Raw genomic sequence first — 23,909 nt, 5'->3', positions numbered from 1 at the left:
GAGGGTCTGCACTTGTTAGGAAGAGGTCGTCAACATATAGCACCAGTATGAGAGGTTTTTCATCTACAACCTTAAAGTAAAGGTTAGGATCGGCTTCACTCCTAGTGAATCCTAGCTTCATCATGTAGCTATCGATCCTCTCATACCATGCTTGAGGTGCTTGCTTCAGCTCATAGAGGGCCTTCTTCAACCTGCACACACGAGATTCTCAATCATGAATCTCAAATCCTTCGAGTTGCTCCACATAGACCTCTTCTTTGATCGAACCATGAAGGAATGTGGTCTTTTCATCCATCTGATGTAGATTCCATCCTTGTGTAGCTGCAAGGGCTATGATTGAGTGGATGGTGGTATATCTAGCAACAGGTGCAAATATCTCATCATATTCTATACCTTCCTTTTGGGAGAAGCCACGAGCAACAAAACAAGCCTTATACTTTTCCATACTTCCATCTGTTGCATGCTTTATCTTGTAAAGCCACTTAGAAGTGACAACTATCTTGTCCTGGGGTTTGGAAACTACTTCCTAGACATCATTCTTCATAATAGACTCATATTCTTCGGTCATAGCATCCTTCCATACTTTATGCTTGACAGCATCTGAGAATGATGAAGGCTCATTTTGTATGATCGTGCTCATGATGGTTAGGTATCCCTAATACGTGTTAGATTTCTTACTTTCACAGAAGGTTCCTTAGGGTGCAATGTGTCCTTCAGCATCATCGAGTAGCCCCCCTAGGCCAAGAGGGCATCTTCCTAGAAGAGGAAGGCTAAGGTGGATCAATAGGATCCATGGGTTCATCCACATCGAACATTGTTACATCACCTTTTTCTTTTGGTTTCCTGGTGTCAACTTCTTGAGAGCTCCTTAAAGTAGGAAGATTGTTCACCTTGCTGAGAGCCATATCTTCATCAAAGGTGACATCATGACTAGTCATGGCTTCCCTTTGACTGGCTACATAGATTCTATAGCCCTTAGTATTTTCAACATAGCCCACGAAGATTCCTTTCTTTCCAGATGCACCCAATGTATTCCTTTCTCTTTCGGCACATGAAAATATACAGGGCTTCCAAAAATACTAAAATGAGATACGTTAGGTTTCTTACCGTTGAACATTTCTTCAGGAGTCTTGGAACCCAATGCTTGATGAGGGCATCAGTTTTGTACATATACGGCAGTGTTTGCAGCTTTGGCCCATAGAAACTTTGGAAGTCTTTGATCATGGAGCATGGCACGGACAACTTCCACAATCGTACGATTCTTTCTTTCCCCCACACCATTCTGTTAAGGAGTATATGGTGTAGTAGTCTCCCTCTTAATGCCAGCCTCTTTACAAAAGTCATGAAACTCATTAGATTCGTATTCAGTCCCATTATCAATCCTTAAGATCTTGATCTTCTTTTTAGTTTGATTCTCAATCAAGGCTTTGAAGTGTCGAAACCAAGAGAACACTTCATCCTTCTTTTTCAAGAAGTATATCCAAGTCTTTCGAGAATAGTCATCGGTAAAAGTAAGGTAATATGAATATCCTCCCAAGGAATTCACAGGCATCATACCAGATATGTCTGAGTGAGCCAACTGTAATATATCGGAGGTCTTGCTTTGGCTTGAGGGGAATGGTCCCCTTTTGAGCTTTCCTTCAGCACATCCCAGACATACACCTTCTTTCTCTACCCGGAATTCGGGCATCCCTGTCGCCATTTGTCTTACATCAGGTAGAAATTTATAATGAAGGTGGGAAAACCTCTGATGCCAAAGTTTGGACTGAAGAGATGTGTCACAAGACATGACACCTAGCAGACTTCCACCGACCTGATATAGTGAATCAACTCGAAACCCAAGAGTAAAGGCATCTTTAACATTGTTTTTCCATACACGTACCTTGCCATTGCCGAAGGTCACCTTGTAGCCTTTATCTTCCATTGCCGAGATGAACACTAGGTTCTTTTTGAGGTCAAGTACATATAAACATACTGTAATTGGATCATATTACCTTGATTCAATTTAAGAGAGACATTGCCTACACCTTTCACGGGATATTTCATATTATCTCCAAGGAAAATTTCCAGGTTATTTTCTTTCTCTATCAGATTATGGAGAACTTCTTTGTGACCAGTGAAATGCCTTGAGGCACCACTATCAATAAGCCAATTTCCCAGCAAGTCTGGAGGAGCAGAGGTAGATAAAGCAGCTAGTAGATAATATTCCTCCTATTTATCAACAATGTTAGATTCATACCTGGAATTTCTAGCCTTCTCGAATGGTTGTCCTCGTCCTTGATTTCCAAAACTCCTTTTACCTCTGCTATTAGATTTTCCATTCCTTTGATTGCCATGATAGGGATTTTGATCGTCATCCTGGTGAGAGTTCCTTCTATCAGGGCATTCCCTTGCATAGTGAACTGCTTTATCGCAAATGTAACATAATCCTTTTCTTCCACCCTTAGGTCCAACCTTTCTTTTTGATTTAGTTCCAGAATTATTTCTTTTCTTAGCATGAGAAGAAAAGGCCGCATGAGGACCTTTAGGCATGGGCATTTCTTTCTCTTCTATCCTTGTTTCTTCTTGCATACATCTTGCCATTAATTCGTCGAATCCAGGAATTATGTTATTGTTGAGAAGAGTAGTCCTAAACACGTACCATTTGGATGGTAATCCTTCAAGAGTCATGAGTGTCATTTCTGTATCAGTAATAATCTCCCTAATAGATAGGAGATCATTATTGATCTTGGTGATTCTTAGGAAGTATGCTTGCATATTATCATCTTTTCCCTTCTTAATTTCCTTCAGCCTATTTCTAAGAAACAAGACTTGATTTGCATCATTATACTTTGAATAAACTCACCAGTCTATCATAGATTTCCTTGGAGGTGTTTAGGTCGGAGATGTAGGCCACCAAGCACTTGTTGATAGAGTCCCGGATGATATTCTTTGTTTTGACTTCACCGGTTTTCCATTTGTTCTTGGCAGTAGCAGGCGTGTTTGATGAAGGCTCAACAATATTGCCTCTCACATGGTCCAACGCTCCTTGATCTTCTAAGGTTAGATCAAGAGACATCTTCCATCCGTGATAGTCAGACTTCTCACAAAGCTTGTCTTCCGCAGGGAAGAGTGTTGAGGACCCCATAGCTCTTTTAGGATAGCCTTGCCAATCTTCTCTTCGGTGATTGCTCTTGCTCTTGCTCGGGTTTTGTCTTCACCTCAGCTCTGATACCATGTTAAGTTATGGTATGTTCTATGCTTAGAGCAGTTTACTTCTTTTTATTATTATTATCCATAGATTAGAAATCACATGTACAATAAGTAAAGTGCAGATAGAAAATTAAATGATCGACAGAAAACAAGCCAAGACAAGAGACACAAGATGTGGCAGCTAGCTAGGGACAAACCTCAATATGGGGAAACCCTTTGATCAAATCTTCCTTTATCTTCAATAATTCAGTAGAGAGAAATATTACATAAATCCGATTTACATCAGCAGCAACAAACCCTAGATCAGCCCTAAACTAGGGCAGACAATATCTTGCAAACCGACTATCAGATCAGCTTGATTCCTTCACCAAACAATGTGGCCTTTTGAGGAGAGTCAGTTCCACCTACAACATAGTTCTGAGAGAGAGTCTGATGGTCAATGCTGGTAAAACTTTTGATCTGCAGTTGCAGCCCTAAATTATGTGTCCTTCCTTCCACACGTGTGAGAGAAGAGTCTCTCTCTGCGCAGTAGGAGAAGAGCCTCTTTTCTGTGCAAGAGAGAGAGAGAGAGAGATGTGATGAGAGTGAGTGTCCAAATGAGGAAAAGACCTCCTGTATTTATATGCAAATGTTGATGATGAATAGATGCGTCTGTTGGGCTTTTGAGCCTACATGAGTCGCTGGTCGGCTCGATAATTGTTCCTTAATCAAAATAAATTCATATCTCCATAAATACTTATCGGAATTGGATGATCCTTAGATCAATCCTACACCTCTTGACGAGAGGAATCTAACAAAAATATTATCGGCTATGAATAAGATGACCCACATTGATTTTGGCCCTAGTTTCTAATTTTAACATTTCGTCCATCATACATATGTATTGTTTTAATCATAATATAAAACAGATGGTTTTTCTCCTGCTGAAAAAAATAAATAAATAAATAAATAATAAAATAAAATAAAATAAATAATAATATTTAAGAGATAATTTTATTAGAATGCATATCGAATTGATTTTTAGTAATATGTTTTTCAATAAAATAAGTTGTTTAATTCAAAAAGTTCAATAAAAAAGAGTGCGTAGAAAAAAAAAAATTGAGATTTAAAACTTCAAAACTACAAACTCAAAATAATAAAAAAACATACTATTTAAGAAATTAAAATAAAATAAAATTTGTGCTCGTATAGTTTTTAATATATATTTGAAAAATGAATAAATAAAAAAATATCTATAAAAGTGTCATTCATAAATGCCCTCAAACCTTTTTTTATAAATTTTGTAGTGAATAAGAATTTTTACCTTCAAGAAATTAGGTATAATAGAAGACCTTATCCAAGGATTATCAAGCTTCTCATATCTCCCATAGTCCTCTTTTCATTTATCCTCTTGTATTTTTTATTTGGTTTGTTACGTATGGATAAATCAATTAATTTTTTGTATCATTAGGCTTTTCTTGAATTTCTTGTGGAATTTTCACTACTAGAATTCTTATATGAATAGGTAGAATGATGTAGCTTTATAAAATACTTAAAATGTGGAAGTACTAATAAATCCCTTAGTGTTTGTTATAACAAAAAATCATCTATTGAGACAAATTCCACTTATCTTGTAGTGAGGCCAATTACAATCTCTTTGGTAACTTAGCACAACTCAGATCAGCTACATATACCTTAGATGGTATTGTGTTTAAGGTGACGAAAAGGGGAAGAAAGAGAGGTGGAGGACTTGTGTGCATGCCCTATTAGGACCGCCCAACATAGATATTGTCCTCCCTTAGCTGCTTAGTTTGCCAAAAAGGACAATATGATTTTTTTTTGGGAAGGAGTTGTGAGAATGAGCTTGTTGATTTTCAAACCTGTGAACTAAAATAAGTAAAAAAAAATATGTTCACATGTGACATTGGAAAGATAGTCTAAACATATTATTGAGGTCAATTATTGAATTTGAAACCAATTAAATAGTAAATGGCTTGTGTGAAATTATCAAACTCGAGATTAAAAAATACCTAGGAAAGCTATAGAAACACGATTTAACATGACTAGAGATTGTGAATAGAAAGTGTTTTCAATTCAAATGGATTTAAGCTACCCTAAAAATAATCAAAATCACTAAGAAAATGATATGGGTAGTTGTGTATAAAAATTGGGTTTCAAATCTCAATTCCATCCACTCAATAAGCTATTATAGCTATGGAAAAAGGGTAATTGGCTTCCAAAATAAGATTATCAAGATGTTGGGTGGACTAATGCAAGTTTTGGTATTTTAACTATGTGTTGTTTTATGATTTCAATCTAGATAATTAAGCAAGCAAGCTACCACCTGGTTATGAAGGTCATTTTGAGTAGGCACATATCTTTTATCATGTAACTAGTATAAGTTGAGTGAGTTGGCATACACCACTTTAAGGGAACAGTGAGTTCTCCATACAATTTAAAGGAGGGGTTGGTCCTTTCTCATCACTAACTCTTTCAGGATCTTAAAGTTTCATAGATGAAAATAGGATACATGTGCGAAGGAAGGGGCTCAAGGCCACCACAAGGGATTTTGGTTGATATTACCTAAGTAGTGTAGTATTCTAATTTGGATTAAACTATTCAGAGTTCAAAGGATTGAAAATATATAGTAAAACCAATTTGAATCAAGAACTCACTCAATTCATATAGGAAAGACAATTTTTCAAGGGACCCCTCATGAGAATTCCCTGGCTTTAATTGTTAGTATTCTAAAAGTTTGTTGATGCATAAATGAAAATAGAAAACCATCCATGTGGTAAGATCATGCATTGCTCTTACAATCATGTCTCTTTGTTAAAAAAACTAAAATTTAAATGTATCTAATTAATGGGTGAATTCATGAATATAAGTTTACACTTATGGGCTAAATGTGGCAATGAAATTTCAAAATTTTACTATTTTCTCAAATTGAAACCTTCAAAATTCTTACAAGAGGTATGAATTTTGATTCGGGGTAGAAAGAAAATTTGTAAAGAATTATGTTGTTGTTGTTCAAGTAAGTTTTTTTCAACTATTTAAATAAATTGAAAAACCAAGAGTACCCTTTTGAAAAGGACTTGTAAACGAGATATTAGTATCTTTTGGAATTTTTTCATTATGTATATTTTATGTTATTGATTTTTTATTCAACCCCTTTGAAAATATCCAAAAATTTTCAAAGATTATTTTTAAAAGAAAATAGATGAAAAATATCACGTGAATTTAAAAATGTGAAACTCATATGTCATTAGATAGAGGATTCCTTCACGAATCCAACATGATCAACTCCTCAACTTAATTACAAATTCCACCCTAAGTCCGTTAGGGTAAAAAATGGTGTTGCAGAGAAATATACAAAAGGGCTATTAAAATTGTGATTTTTAGGGACCACAGGAGCTCAATCAAGCACTTAAAACATTCTATCAAGAACTTGAGTTATAAAATTCAAATAGCTCGATTAAGGGTTTAGGAAAACCTTGATGGAGCCCTTAATGGGGTTAAACGGATGCTCAATCTAGCTTTAAGGCTTTATCAAGCTCCTAGATAACCTCAGGTTACACAAGAGCTCGATCGAGGGTTTGTTTTAATGCTTGATCAAGCTATATTTAGGCCCTGAAACAACTCGATCGAAGGTTGAAAGATTGCTCAATCAAGTACTTAAAATGGCTTGATCGAGTTGTTGTTTTACACCCAAAATGTGCCCTTTCTTGCCAAAAAGTGTAACCCAACTTCATGCATAGACTCACATATAACATATATGTATATATGCAAATACAATAACTAGATATTTTTGTTTTCTCTCATTGGATGGATCCCAACCTCTTGCTTTTAATGTTTTTGGGGTTTTTTGCGTTTTTCTTTTTTTTTAGTAGGTGCGGCCCTTTAGGAAGAGAAAAAAGTGAAAAATAAGTAATATATATACTAAAAAGAGTGCCAATTTTTCCTTCCCACTAAACTCAAGGTTAAGAAATAAAGCCATGATGTGAAGAGACTAAATGATCACTTAGTCATAGTGTTATGAAGCCTTTTCATTTGACTCAGGTGTTGTCGAACTTATGGAGACCTAAGTGTTGCCTTCATGTTGTATTGTTTCACACCATCTCCCATGTGCGTTTCCCTTCGCGCCAAATCAACTTATGATGAGTGAGATATGGGCTTATAAAAGTTACGCAGAAGAATAATTGAAAGGCCAATCTAGGTGGGGATTCGCAGGATTCTAAATTAAACCAAAAGTTTGAAACAAATTCTAGAATTGATATGTTGCTACAATATAACTGAAATAGATTCCTTTTGATTTGGTGAAATTTGTTCATGGAGGCATCCAATTATGCCCCCTTCTAACACCTACCTCAAGGAGCAATTTATTGCCCATATAACTCTTGAATTTTTTATGAGAATATAGGTTGAATTACTAAGTAATATGGTTGTAGATGCCTTCAATGCTTTTGTGTGATTTCCTGAACATGGTAAAAAAACCACCTTTGGAAAATATAATATTACTTTGCCCAATAACCTTGAGGATGCAAGAAAAAATGAATTTTTAATATAGATTTTCAAGTATATATACAATTTTTTTTATTTATTAAATTCATACACACACACACACACACACACACACACACACACATGCACACGTACACACACATACACATATATAAGGCAACAACAAAGAGAATTGAATTAAGATAGGAAGATATCAAAAATAGATCTGTGATGGCAATGATCTACAATAACAGAGCATCTGAGGAGTTGGTGATATGCGACAATGGAAGGTTGTTGGAAGTAAGTCAAAGCCAGCAAGTGAGGTTTTCGGATCATGTTTACCCAAGCGTAGAAAACCATACAAGGAACATATCAAGGGTGGTCTCTTCTACAAAAACATTCTACAAGTGATCTAGATTTAAACAGGAATGAAACAAATTACAGATTTAACCATAAATACAAAGATGCAACGGAAATAATACTTCATTTATTTAATGTGAAATACTGAAATATGCTTACAAACAGATATGGAAATAAACTCGGTAGGGCGATGGTATCTTATCTCTGAGAAGAGATGTGGCGGCTACATGCCTTTGAACTGTCTTACAATGAGGCTCGTGCTGGGTTGTGTTATATTTTTTCCATGACTAGCCTCCCGAGTTAATCTGGGGGTTAGATGGGGGGCAAAGCCCCCTCTTCGTTGCGCGAATTGCACAACGGGGGGGTCATAGGGGGTTTGAGAGGGCCGAGAATCCCCCCTCTACGGGGTTCAAGGCAGCACCCCTGGGAATTTTTTTTTGGACCTTATATTAGGTTGGGCAGACCTACCTATGGTTTTGTGAATGGTTTTCACACATGGTTTTGGACGCGATGCTTTTTGGTCCATGGTATTGGACGCTTCAGCATGTATATATATGTATTGTGACATTGAAGGGAATATAATGAAAAATCGAGCTAGTAGTCTAGGTTTTGGGATCTAGGGGAAAATCTCTATATATATTTGTTTTATGTGCTATGCTCTCACATTGTTTATTCTTTGTGTTTTAGAATTCATATGTAGGTAATTTCTGTACGGGGTTAAAACCTACAGCTCGAATGCCTATTTATTGTTGAGAAACCATGGAAAGCCCTAAACATCCAAAACCCTAACCCTAGGAGATGAAGCACCAAACTATGGGTCCCGTTTTAGATAAATTGGTACATCAACTTCCCAAGGTCATAACTTTTTCATACTATCTTCGTTTGATGCGCACAATACCTCGTTAGAAATATTTATCCGAGGACTACAACTTTTGGATGAAAATCATCGATCCATTCACCCATGTTGCTCCTAGTTTCCCAAAAAACGTCGTTTAGGGCCTCAAAATGGCTCCAAGAGTTCATGACCCAAAAAACTGCCAAAAATAGTAAGTTGTGCTACAAATAAGGAAACTGAAAAACTGAAAGAAACAATGGTGAGGGTCCAAGTGGAATTGGCGGGTGGCCACCAATATCCACTTGGATCAACAAGGAGATCCAACAACTACAACATGGCCAGGAAAAATTCCTGACACTCCAAGTCCATACACAGTGGAACAAGTGAATTACGTTCCATAATTGGTCATACATATTTTAGAAAAAATCATTCTATGCACAACTTATGAAGCCCAAGCCATCATCTGCAGATTTAATAGTTTCTGGCCAAAACCAATGGATCTATTCCAGTGGATCTTCACAAATTGGACAAAAAGATATGAAATACATCTTTGTTGTAAAGGATTCTTCATCGTAAAGTTTGCATCATCAGAGGATTAGGAAGGCCCATGGTTTTGGGGATCTATGGGGCTTTTCATTACCCCATGGTTCCAAAAATTTGATGCAAACGCCGTGACTGTATAAAAAATTCCATTGAGGTTAGACTTCATAACCTCCCCCTACACTTCTGGCATGACCAAGTGATAGAAGGCATTGTGAATATTTTAGGACGATACATAAATATAGATACAAAAAGAATCGAGGAACAAATCTACACTTTTTCTCAAATATGCGTATAATTGGACCTCAGTAAAGGCATGCGGGATTGCATACAATTGATACACAACAAGTAGAATTGGACTCATCTCCTATATTTATAGAACACAACCTTAGATGTTGAATATGCCGACAAATAGGACATCTAGAAAACTTGTGCCCTGAAGCCAAGAAATAGTCATGAAGGAAGAAGAAACCAAGGAAGAAACCCAAAGGATGGAAATTTCGACCAAATGAGATAGATGAGGAAGAGGGAACAACAGAAAAAGTACCCACTCCCAATGTGGAAAATCAGAAATCACAAGACAATGAAGGAAAGGGGGAAGTATCCCAAGAACCAACTGATTTACAGGTCACTGCGACATAGCTAGCCAGGATATCAGAAGCAAAGGATTCTAGTGGATATAAATGTCATCACACATTAGATAATCTTGATTCAGATAAGGAAATCCAAGAATAGAAGAAGGAAATCAGCTAGCCATCGTCTCCCCATCGCCATCTCAAGGAGAATGGCGAAAGGGTGAAAAAAGGAAATGCAGAAAAATTTAATATATTCTCTTCATTCGACTAGTTTATTATTTTTTATGAATTTATGATCATCAGTCATTGACTAGATGATGGAATGCTTTCAAGCATCTGTAACATGTAATTTAGTTTTCATTAATAAAATTACGAATTTTCCTTAGGAATATATATATATATATATATATTCCTAAGCAATATATATATATATATATATATATATATATATTCCTTAGGAATATATATATATATATATATATATATATATATATATATATATATATATATATATATATATATTAAAAAATAAAAAATTAACATGAATAAAAAAATAAACTACATATTAAATAAACAAAAACTTAAATCCTTGGTGGTGGACAAGAGTAGTTATGATGGCCTCACACAAGTGGTAAGATATTCCCCTAACCCCTCTGCATTGCAATAACTGATAGAGAAGTGGAAATGATGGTTGATGAGTGGTGGGTAAGCAATGGGTTGTAGAAACCATCACTGAAGGAGGTTTTCATGTCACGAGCAATCACATATTTCCACCCCTAATCCTCGAATAACGGGGTTTTCATTATAGTTCAATACCAAAATTTGAGGGGGAAGAGGTAACCGGTTTGAACCCTTCCTCTAATTTGATTTGTTTTATGGAAATTTCCAAGTGAAAAAGGGTGAGGTAGGAAGAGGTTAGGGGATCAAACCTCTCCCTTTAAATTTGTAGGTACATAAGTGCATCTAAATATTTTAAGAGAGATTAAGGCTTAGGCTTGTGCCGAGAAAATATTTGAATCTCTTTTTTCTTGCAAAATTTACCTAAGAATCCACTCAAAAATAACTTATACAATAATATTTTGAAACAATTATCCTATTAAAACCAAACTCATCCATGACAATTTAAACTAACAAACAAAATTTGAATTACACTCAACCTAAACATAAACTAATCTTCAATAATAAAAAAGTCCAAACTAAAGCACAAATTCAATTATTTCCTCCGGAATATCCAAGGCAAGACATAAACTCAACTAGCAACTTCAAAGACATTCAATCAAACAACTCAACTAGCAACTTGAATGACATTCAATCAAACACTAACACTCATACCAAAATTGCCCACAATACTAAACATACATTGAACCAATATATGATGTTTTAGAAGCCTTAATTGAGGAGATGAGTTAAGAGTATTTGTTCATTGTTATTGGTTGATCTATTATAATCTATGTTTAAATTCTCCTGCCCATGGATCAGAGTCACGAAGCCATAACATCCTCTTTTCTCAATTTTTCTCTTTTTATTATTATTTTTCATATTATTTTTCACGTGTCAAGTCATTTTCAAATTTGATTTTTCTCTTTTTATTATTATTTTTCACGTGTCAAGTCATTTTCAAATTTGATTTTGATGAATGGGTCTCACAATACAAAACTACGATGAATTCTTTGGTATGGTAGATGTAAAACTTTTATAATAATAAAATTCCTTTAAAAGTTTATAAATTTTAAATTAATAAATCTAAATAAATAAATGCAAATGTCACAAACTTTTTATCATTACATACGTAGATACGAATCTGATAGCAGAAATGACGTTCCAATCCTACCTTGTAATCTAAACAGCGGCGTTCCATTCTAACTAACGTGTTACTGGTTTTAATTAAGCATTATGATCTGAGATTATTTATTATATTTGTTGCAGGTATTTAGTTTTTTAGGTATTAGTGTGAGATTAAAATTTTATGTTGTTTATCCATAATTTAATATGGTGAATTTAATTTTTGTTATTTTTATCATTATTTAAATTTATTTATTTGTAAAGTGATTTGTTAAAGTTTTATCATGGATTATTTAGTAACATCTATTTCTATTAATTACTAATTTTATTTATTTTTCTTTAATTTTTTCACAATATTTTCAATTTAAAATAATTTATTATTATATTAAAAACATATTTTAATAAATTTAATTATAAACAATTAGATATATCAATAAAAATAAATATGTATCTTAATATAAACAACATTAATTAATCAATTTTTTAATTTTTGGTGATGATATTCAACAATACAATATTTTATTAATAATTTTATTTTTTGTGATGAAATTTTTATCTTTATTATTTTTTATTTTATTAAACTCTATTTAAACTAAATCGAAAATAATAACTACTATATTACTTTTATTTAATTATGGTTCCATTCTAACTTGAGACTATTTATTTAATTTTAGAGGAGAGAATGATAATCTGTTTAATGATCTTTGATGAACGTACATCTACTCTTGTTATTTTCTAATGGTCCCCGGCGTCATCAGATCTTCGCATCGGTCATGTGCCTGCTCACGCTGCAATTGTGTTTCGTGATCGTGCGTTTTCCTCAGTCGAAGTGTTGCTGGAACCCTAGTCGACCAGCACGTCCTCACGGGCATTGGATTTTTTTGGTAGCCAGTCAAAATTATTGAACACATGTAAGATCATGACAAGAATACGTGTCATTTTCAGGTTCAATTATAAGACAATCAATGATGCTTTCTGACCCAGAATCCATTAGAGTCAATGTTAAGTGGTGTGTTTTTAAGTTGTTTTTAGTGAGAATTTTTTGAAATTTTTCAGATGGGTTTTTTTGTCTAATTTCTGTAAAATTTGACAGGAATTTATTGAAATCATAAGTTTGATGGGTAACACCCCCACAATGGAAGATATCTAGAGATTTTTAAAGGTGCTAAATCTATATATAGTCAACAAATAAATTTAAATAACACAAATCAAGATTTCACCTTAAATTTTTAGACATGATTCAAACACTGAAAAATGAAAAAATCCCACTAAAACAACTCCATTTTTCTCTAGTCTCAACTACTAGTTTGGGTTACCACTATTTTTATTCCCATAATAATAAAAATGAATAATTTTTTAAGATTTTGATTAAATAATTAAAAATTTGTAGTATAGTTGAAATTTTTCAAGATTTTGAATTTCGTTTGGTCAATATTTCAACGTCTTCAATCCATAGTTACCAAGATTCGTTGATACCCAACCTAATAGGTTGATTCGGTTCGCAACCTAATACGTTGATTTCAATATGGTACGAGATTTTGATTTATGAAATTAGTTGAAGTTGGCAGCGAGCGCACTTCCCTTTTCTAGTCGGACTTCACATTGTCCCCGTTGTTATTCTCAGCCAAGAATAGAAATTGGTTTGTTGGAGAATAGTTGTTAATTTAATGATAATTTGTTTGGAATTCAATTAAAAGATTTTTTCTGTGATCTATTATAAGGATTAATTTAGACATATTTATTGATGAATAAATTTAGATTGAAAAAGAATAATGATTAACATATAAATTTTTTGGTATATGGAGATCACTTGAAGCTTATTGATATCTATTATCTCATTTTTTACCTTACACTTGAGTTTTAGGATTTTGTTATTCATATTAAAAAATATTACTTACATGTTTTCTCATTTTCTATCTTTCATTTTTTAAGATTATCTTAAATAGATTTAAATGGTTAATATTGAAAATAAGACTAGCATAAATCCATCTTAAATACTGATTTAATATTAGTCGAAAGGAATCCAATTTCTTTGAGTGCAATTTTTTTTATAATTTATATTATTATTATTATTATTAATTTCTGTTTTTTTAATTTTAACTTACACAAACAAAATTTGAACTTTGATAATTATCGCCAATTCAAACGAGAAACATAATCCATCGTGAAACTATCATGGGAACCAAAAGATGATGCATTTTGTCTCATATAATTCTTCGATCACGTTCCATTATTTGTTCCTGGCTGCATGGGAAATAACTTAGGGATTGAAAGTGTGATTTTGACTTCTATCAACTTGCAAAATTTTCCATAATGTTTACCAAGCTTTATGAAAATATTATTTTGAATGAAAATCGTGAAAGAAAATTAAATTTTAATATTTAAAATTCAAAATTAATGAAATGACCATTAATTTTTTGTTGAAAGGGGATTGATAAAATATCTTTTTACGCCGGCTTTGCTATCAATCAAATTTACAATCATTTTGACACAAATAAGGAAAGTAAAATATGATTTTTATTTTTTAATTTAATTTAATGTAAAATATTTAAATCATATTTTTAAAGGCATATTGAAATTTGAGATTTTAATTAAAAATTTATATATGTATATATCTTTTTAATTTAAATCATAGGATTTCTTATGTAGTCAAAAAAAATATATAACTCTAATAAAGATATCTATATTTTGGCATTGGAAATTGAATTATATTTTTTTATTAGAAATTGAATTATATTTCATATATATATATATATATATTGTTGAAGTAAGAGTCGTTTTTTCTATTCACTTTTAGCTAAAAAATAGTTTATATATAATATAACCAACCCAAAGCTCAAGAGGGTCTAAGAGTTAACTAGCACCCTGAACTTTGGGTACTGAGCCAACAGCTCGAAAACCGGGTCAAGAGCCCACAAAACAAAACAAACCGCCTAAACCGTTCGATCCGTCTTCTGAGAGTTGACGGATGGGGATCTCTAACAAAACGAAAAAAAGTAAACTCAAAAAGTCTTCAAGCGGACCCGATGATGAAATAGAGACCGCAATGAAAAGAATTTAGGTCTGCTATGGGGATAATCATCGAGCAAGTTGTCAACCCTAATTCCACTGATCCCAACCTTGAGGAGAAACGAATGAGGAAGATAACTCGGGCCCTCCAACTTGCACAACGAACCTCAGCCGTTGGTATGCTTCTACTAGATCCAGCGGCTATAACGAATATCGGGCTGACAAGAAGTATGAGGAATACCCGCTCGATAAGGGCGATATTCTCTCTCCTCCGTGAGCCACATGCTGAAGGTATTTAGCATCGGGCGCGTTCCTATTAAACCACTTAGGGTAATTAGGACGCTCGAAAACCACTTTAACTATAGCAAAACTCTTTTTGCGGTGGTTTTGCTTCATGCTCTTCCATTTACTCTGCTTTTTGGGTCTTCTGCTTGATGAACCCTTATCGTCCATCTACTTGATTTTCAATTGGCTTCTTCTCCTTCCTACACTGATAGTGCTCCCTGTCTGCGTTTGCCAAAGTGTAGCAATCCTCACATAGTTTCCCTAAGGGAATCGACTCCCATGAACTCTTGTTGTCTCTTATACAAAGCACCCCTTCATTTGCCAGCCGATTCACCAATATATTGGCGTTTCTGCGAACATGAAAAAATCTAAGAGTTCTAAGGAATCTTAGGTGAGATTGAATGCAATGATAGACCTGCAGAAGTCTCCAGTGGTTTGAAACTTTATCTAGTGTTGTGCCAGTGCTTATCTTTTTGACCGAATTAATTGTTAATTCAAAGTCTGCCTCTATGATTGTGTTCTGTAAATTGAAATCAATCAGAATTTCTAAGCATTGCTCCATGACCATGAGTTCCACCATATCATTGGTGGCATTCCCCAAATGATTATGAAATATGACTTTATTTTACCATTTTCATCTCTTATGACTCCTCCATAACCAACATCCCCAGGGTTCCCTTTTGAGGCTCCATCTATATTGAATTTCAAAAAGCCATGGGGAGGGGGTTGCCAGAAAGGCTTTCCCTCTGTAGTCAGTCTTGCGGTCTTGTTCATGCCTTAAGGGGCAAGGAGCTGGAGCCCCAACAATCCTAGAATGTGAGCATCCTGGTGACAAGGGGGTTTCTCGGGGGGATGCTTTAGCATTAATAGTTTCTTTGACTTGCTTTAAGATTTACATAATGATGCTTTGGGTTGTGCCAGATTTATCCTTGAAAATCTTGTTGTTACGTTCTTTCCAAACATCCCAGATCAAAAATCCTGGAATCAGAGTCCAGGCTGTGTTGACTGTCTCATAATTTGAGAAGTATTTGCTCCAATTCTTTAAATTTCCAGTGATGTCATTTTCGTTCCTGTCAGTTCGTCTGAATATTGAGGCCACCCAGTTCCATAAGGTGGAGGTGAATGAGAAAAGGTTGAGAAGGTGATCCATAGTTTCTTCCTGCATACCACATAACTGGCACCTTGATGGGCCGACAAAACCTTTCTTTCTAAGATTTTCCCAAGTCAGAATCTTCTTCTGTTTTACAGGCCACATGAACATTTTGATCTTCATCCAGTGTGGGTTCTGCCATAGCTCCTTTCATATCTTATTAGGGCTTGGATAGTTAAGTCCGGTGGCAATTCTTTTGGCTTCTTTGAGGTTAAAGTTGCGCTCACTGTTTCTCCCCCATATTAGTTGGTCATTTGAGGTTGAAACCAAAATTTTCCTCTTTTCCAGGATTGCTTCAAGAACTTCAGCTTGGGCCTTCAAAGGGGTCTCTTCATTGTACACTGGTACCTTCCATATTCTCCATTTACCATTGTCCTTTGTCTGATCCCAAAAGTCACTTACCCTTTTCAGTCCTTTATTGATGGTATCCTATTTGATAATGTCTAGTCCTTCTCTACATAGGTTAGGTTCCTGCTACCAGTTATCCTCCCAAAACCACGCTAGATTGCCACTTCTGATTTCCCAAAAACTATGATTCTGAACTAAGGCTTTGTTCTCCCAGGAATTTTTCCAAATGTGGGAGCCCCCGATGTGTCCTATCATTCAAATGTGGTCCCTTTCTTGCCAGTCCTTTGCATATTTCTGTTTCTAGAGCTTAGCCCAGGGCTTTCTCATTTCCTTTATCCATATCCACCAAAGTTGTGCCCCCAAAACTTTGCTTAGAGTATCCAAGTCATGGAGGGCCAAACCACCATGGGTTTTGGGTTTGCATAGCTTTTCCCAAGCTACTAGAGCCCATCTCCTTTTCTCTTCCCCTTTACCCCAAAGAAAATCTCTTTGGATGTTCTTGACTTGATGAGTAACTACTTTTGGGACCGGGAGAGCTGAGAACATGAAAATTGGAATGGTTTGCAGGACAACCTTTGTAAGAACTAACGTACCTGCTAAATTCAAAGATCTTCTTGTCCATTTACTGACTTTGTCCTTCAATTTATTAGTCATTGGCTCCCAAACTTCCTTACTCAGAGGTTTGTCAGTGAGAGCTATTCCCAGATATTTGGAGGGAAGATGATCTCTTTGAAAGCCTAGAATTCTTGAGAGATTTCTCTGAATAGAAATGTTAGTATTGAAAAAAAAAACTTTATATTTTGTGTGGCTTACCTCTGTGCTAGCATCCATGGCAAAATCGTACAGGATTTGTTTGAAAGCTTTGGCTTCCTTGACTATGGGTGTGCCTTGTAGCATGGTTTCATCCACAAATTGTTGATGAGTCAATGTGTCCCCATTCTGGGTTAGTTTGAGTCCCTGCATTCTTCCTTCCGCCTTCTCTAAATTGATCACTTTGCCTAATCCTTCCATCATGAGAATGAAGAGGAAAGGGGAAAGTGGATCTCCTTGCCTGAGACCTCTTGAAGGCCAAAAGGTTCTGGATGGAGAGCAATTAAGAAGGATTGAACAATCAACTGTGGTAACCAGGGCCATGACCCATCTTATCCAGTTGTGGTCAAAGACATACGCTTTTAGAACCTCTCTGATGTAAGACCATCTAAGCTTATCATAAGCTTTTGCTACATCAAGTTGTATGATCATGCCCACTTGCTTATTATTCTTGAGAGAATGAACCACTTCGTGAGCTTGAATGATATTATTGAGAATTTGTCTACCTTCCACATATCCAGTCTGCTCCTTTGACACGAGCGTTGGAAGAAGGGGTTTAAGTCTGTTAGCAATAATTTTACAAATGATTTTGTACACCACATTGCATAGACCTATGGGTCTAAATCTGTCTGGTGTCATGGCTTTTTCCTGCTTAGGGATTAAGGCTATGAAGGATGCATTAGGCACTCTTAGAATTGTTCTTGATTTTCTCGAATCCTCCACCACATCAAGAATATCATTTTTGACTATTTCCCAACATGTTTTGAAGAAGTCTACATTGAAACCATCCAGGCCTGGGGCTTTCCCATTGTGCATCTCTTTGATTAATTCAGTAACCTCCTCTTCAGTCACTGGCCTATTAAGATTATAATTTATCTTCCCCGGTTACCAGTTTTGGAATATGCTGAGTGAAGCTATTAATAAATTGAGATATTTCTATGATAGTCTCCTCTGCTATGCTTTGAAAATGTTGTACCAGTACAGGCTCCATTTCTTTGTGAGTATTTAGTTCTTTCCCTTGAGGATCTATGAGTTTTGTGACCTGATTATGTGCCTTGTGTTCCATGGTAGACTTGTGAAACAACCTTGTGCTTATTTCCCATTTTTTAATCCATTGCACTCTTGATTTCTATCTCTAGAAGATTTCCTCCTGCTGGCATCTGTCGTCCCATTCTTGTTGAAGAGAGTTAGCTTGCATTTTCCTTTCCTCTGTGAAGCCTTCTGTGATGAGACTTTGGTTAGTTTCCTGTAATTTCTTTTCCACTTCTCTTTTGGATTTAAAAATGTTGCCAAACTCATTTTTGTTCCATTATTTAAGCCTTACCTTGATGAGTTCGAGTTTCTATTGCAGGAGGAACATTTTTGTTCCTTGTATGGGCATGTCTTCCACCCACCATTTCCTAATGTTAGTGATGAAGTCAGGGTGAGTAAGCCAGACATTTTCAAACCTGAAAGGTCTGTTCCTCAGAGTGCCAATACATGAAGCTTCTAGCTGAATAGGCCAGTGGTCCGAGCCTCTGAAAGGGAGGATAAAAGCAGTTAGGACACGGCCATTGAGAAGGAGGTCCTCCAAGATTATGAACCTGTCTAGTTTCGAGGCAACTTGAGAAGCTTCTCATCTCTTATTGTTCCATGTGAAGGTGCCATTTATTGTTTCCATGTCTACCAGCCTCATGTTGATTAGGAGTTCTGGAAGGCAATGGAGTCTCTTCCTAGTGTTTTGGTCCCTCCTTTTTTTTTCCATGAGAGATCTAATCATATTGAAGTCCCCTCCTGTAAAAGCTCCTCCAATGAGGTGAGGAGACTAAATTTGTCTTCAAGTTTTTGAGGACCATAGACGCTTGTGATCATGTAACATTCCTTGTCCCCCAAAGGTTGGATAACCATTGAAAGATGGTTCCTAGATGCCTCAGCATCCAGGATACCAAATTTCTAAGGATTCCAAAGAGTGAGAATACCTCCTGTTGTATTATTTGCTTTGACTTCCAAGTACTCATATTTAATAGGACATTTGTTATGAATTTCTCTGATTTTATCTATTTAGCATTTTGTTTCCTGTATAAACACCATATCTGGTTTTCCTTCTTTTATTCTATTACTGAGATTTCTTTGTTTCCTTTTACTTCCTAGTCCCCTCATGTTCCAGGTTATGAGCTTCATAATGATGGGTTTGTAAAAGAGTAACTGGTAAGATCTTTCATCTTGCTTGAATTAATCATGAGTTTCCCACACTTTATCAACAATTCGTTCCCTCTCTTCCTTCCTCTTTTCTTGCTTGGGTTCTTGGTGGAGTGTCCTAATGTTACCTCCATAGATTTAACCCCTCTGTTCTCCTAGCTCTCGTGATTCCTTTTGACTCCAACAGCCTTAGTTTGAGATCTTCAGAGTAATAGTTGTTGTACTCTATCAAACTCCTCTTGTGGTAGAGAGTCAATCCCTTTGTTGGTTCCTTGCTCTAGAAACTTTTCTAGATCAATATTCTCCCTTTCAAGAATCTCTTGAAGGTCGTGGTCCTCCATGCCTCCTTAACTTGGGGTCATCTCATGGTCCCTACCGAGTTCCATAGTGCTTGGTAGCTCCTCCTTTTGTTCATTGTTTCCATGTATTATTTCCATGTTATCCTCTTTTTCCTTCTCTGCATGATTGTCCTTCGGTTCCATGTCCATTCCATTTCCCCCATCCCCTTCTTCTTCTAAAATCTTGAAACTGTTATGACTTGGTGGCTTGTTCTCACTAGGTTTCTCTTGGTACTTTTTACCCCCTCCTTTCCCTCTACCTCCCACTTTGGTGAAACCTTCAGGGTCTTTTCCTGTGTTGACTTTAAAATTGTCCTCCCTTTTTTTGAGTGGGCACTCTCTGAAGAGGTGCCCATGTTCATGACATTTACGGCATCTGAATGGGACATGTTCTTATTCTACTGCCTATAGCCATTCCTCATCATAATCCTCTAGGATGACTTCATCAGGGAGTGCTCCCGATAGGTCCATCTCTACACATATGTGGGTGAAGGAGTTATATTTACCTCGGAGAGTCACCTCTGATATCTTTATAAAATGCCCTAGTTTATTTCCGATAGCTTTTAAGGATTCAGGATGCTAATAATCTAAAGGTAAGGAGTATACTCTAACCCATACCAGGACGGAAGTGTTTCTCGCTTCGGGACAAAGTTCATGACCCATGGTCACATGTAAAGGCCATCAACATCATAGAAGTAGGGTCCTCCTTCAAAACTCTCTCTTTGTCCTCTAGGTTAGTGAGAACCACTGTGAAAAAACCCTTGGACCCAAGATGCAGATTTATTTCTCCCTTAGGTTTCCAGTTGTTTCTTATCCAAGTGTACAGAGCCTTCTCCATAGGCCATATGCCCATAAAATTACATATGACCGCGTATGTCACCATGTAATCTCTATGCACCTGTAGTGCAGGGTCATTTAGGACCACCCAAGGTTTAATGTTTTTCTTGGGTTTACAGGGTCCCTTTGTAGATGTGTTCTCAGTTCTCTTACTATTGTTTCCTGATTCTGTTTCTCTCCTGACTTCCTTGTGGATCCCTTCCTGTTTATGGGATTTTCTTCTTTACGAATTTTGAGTGCTTGTTTTCTTTGTTTCTGCCTCCGTTGGTTTCCAGAAATTGTTCAGACTCGCCTCCTTTCTTCTGTTTGATACCACATTACTGTAGGAGGGAGTGGAGCTCCCCCCTTTGTGCCCCTCCTTTGTTGCGAGCTTGCACCTGTCGCTCCCTGTTCAAAACCCTAGCCTCCCACACCACCTTCCTTAGTATCTCAATGGAGTTACTTCAATTCTTGTTCCTCGTAGAATTAATTCATATGTATATATATATATATATATATATATATATATATATATATGATTAGGATTCATTTGAAATTTATTTTCTTGGCCATCTATATATATTCCCTGTGTGATTCCTAAGAATGAAGGAAGAGTTAGCACATAGTTCTGCTCATTATATTGAAATTAGTATTTTAGTTGACAACTTTTTTTCCCAACATTCTGAACCCTGAACTTTAAGTGTGATTCATTTTCCAGATAAAATGATTAATAATGAATAGCATTAGATGGTTTGAGAAATAGATAAAATAATCTCAATATGATAAACATTCTGAACCTTGAACTTTAAGTGTGATTCATTTTCCAGATAAAATGATTAATAATGAATCGTATTAGATGGTTTGAGAAATTGACAAAGTAATCTCAATATGATAGATCACGGAGAAAAATTTCAAATTAACATACTTATCATAACAATTTTAATATTATTTTTTCTTGAATCTATCACATTGAAATTATTTTTGTCAAAGAACCATCCAGTATGGTTTATTTTTGGAATAAAATGGTGAATTATACTAGATAGTTCAAAACATTGGCAAAATAATCTAGATCAGGGAAAGAATTTCATACTAACATATTTACTAGAATAACCACTTTAATATTATCTTTAACAACTTTAATATTATCTTTTCTAAATCTATCACACTAAAATGATGAATCACATTGAATGGTTTGAAACATGGGCAAAATAATCTGGTTGTGAAAAAAATTTCAAATCAACAGATTTACTAAATAACATTTTTAATATTATCTTTTAACACATGAAAATTATTTTTGTCACTACTTTAAACCAACTAATATATTTATCTTTGAAATAAAATAACCAACCATAATAAATCTAGATCATGAAAAAGAATTTCAAACCAACATACTTACCACACTAACAACTTTAATATCATCCCTTCCCGTCCATTACATTGAAATTATTTTTGCCAATATTTTTTTGACATTTCTAACTACCTATTATTATTGTTCATCTCCAATAATATTTATCTTACCCATAAAATGATAAATCACACTATATGGTTCCAAACATCAATTATTTTTGCCAAAAAAGGAAAAGTAAAATATAACCTAACCTCAATGTGATGAATGAATCTGGGAGAAGATGAATTTCAAGCCAAACATACTTACCAGAAGAACGGCTTTAATATTATCTCGTGAAGGTTGGAACTCTGCATTTTTATCGACAGAGGCTGCAATTAAAACATCCACAAGATCTCGTGGAGCGTTGGCGTCATTCTGCGCAGCGTGATCATCAATTACTTTCTCTAAGAAATCATCCTGCGACTTCCTTACTTTCTTGAAGCGACGGCTGAAGCCTTGGAGATCCATCCAGGCCAAGTATGGTATGTAGTCTCCGATGTTAAAAGAACCAGACAATGCAACAATTTCTTTCACCATTGATACAAACCCTATGTTGCCAATTATGTCATGGTCACTATATTTTCTACCGAAGGCCATCCTGCACATTATGTCAGTCACCAGACCCGACACCATCTCAGTAATGTTTACAGGTTGATGAACTGAATTCAGAAGAGAGCGAATCATGTCGGAGACTTCCTCTTCTCTTATGTAGCGGAAGTATTCTATGCGCTTAGAGTGGAGCACCTGTAAAACACGGACCTTGCGCATCTGCCTCCAATAAGGCCCTAACGGAGCAAAGACCACATCCGACGAATTATAGGTCAAGTATTTTGCAGCGGCGTATGGAGACCTGCTGGCGAAAATGCGGTCATTGGTCTTGAGAAACTCCTTGGCCATATCTGGAGAGGAGACGACCAAGGTGAGGGCGGAGCCGAGGCGGAGAGACATGAGAGGCCCGTATTTCTTAGATAGCGCCGCCAGAGCGCGGTGGGGAAGGTCTCCCAGCAGGTGAAGGTTGCCGATGATGGGCAACGGAAATGGCCCCGGAGGCAGCCTCCCCTTAGGCATGCTACCAGATTTTCCATTCCTCCCCCTGAAAAGGAAACTCCATGCCGCCACTGTCAATACAAAGATAAAAGCACTGAGTAGTTTAATATCAAAGTAATTACCTACGTTCCACGAAACTGGGAACTGGTGAAAACCCAACTCCATCGCCATGATCAATCTCAACTGCGCACGCTCACTACTTCCAACACAATGAACTACTGGACATATTTTTCTGTAGAGTGGTGGAAATACTTATAGGCTGGTCGAACATGCATAAACGTCAGGTAACTGAATTCTGGTTGTTGGAATATTAATTCCAACTGCACAGCGGTTTTGGAAAACGGGCCCGGTCTCCCCGCACCGCCTTTGGCAGAAGGCTGTACCCGCGGAGGAGGCCCCGACACAATCAGGACGTGCCACGCGTCCCCTGTACAACAGCTTTACCGCTTGCTCCCCGGACGTTAAGGGTCGATTGGTTTGCCTGAAGACGGTGTGCGAATTGCGTCGGATCAGGTCACCGAACAGAGATTTTGCCCAACGTGCGAGGACGTTAACGCACAGTTTTCCGGCCCACGTCAAATCAGATTTTGCGTGGAGTGTTCGATTTTTTTTGTTGACCGCCGAGAAGGGAATTCAATGGTCTTTAATGTTTTACGTAGATTAGGTGGAGGCCCTTTTAATATGGGTATGGGCATGTTTTAATATATGTTTTTTTATATATGTTTTTTTTATGCTATAGAAAAAGGCCGGCGTGAGTTAGTTTTTATGTATATGTATG

At 36.1% G+C, this 23,909-nt stretch overlaps 1 protein-coding gene across 1 annotated transcript in view; it reads right to left on the bottom strand.

Annotated features, from left to right (window-relative positions):
* Nucleotides 1-23,302, bottom strand: part of LOC149233176 (cytochrome P450 71AU50-like) — a 68,749-nt gene extending 45,447 nt beyond the window's left edge. The window contains exon 1 of the mRNA XM_089382117.1: nucleotides 22,352-23,302. Within this exon, the coding sequence (XP_089238243.1) occupies nucleotides 22,352-23,302 (951 nt within the window). The remainder of the gene's footprint in view (nucleotides 1-22,351) is intronic.
* Nucleotides 23,303-23,909: the final 607 nt, after the last annotated feature.

Source organism: Pinus tabuliformis, chromosome J (assembly GCF_031772625.1).
Source record: "Pinus tabuliformis cultivar Carrire ecotype Pingquan chromosome J, CPIR1, whole genome shotgun sequence".
Classification (NCBI taxonomy): Eukaryota; Viridiplantae; Streptophyta; class Pinopsida; order Pinales; family Pinaceae; genus Pinus; species Pinus tabuliformis.
Note: the sequence above shows the minus strand (reverse complement) of the source record. Positions and strands in the feature narration are given on the sequence as shown.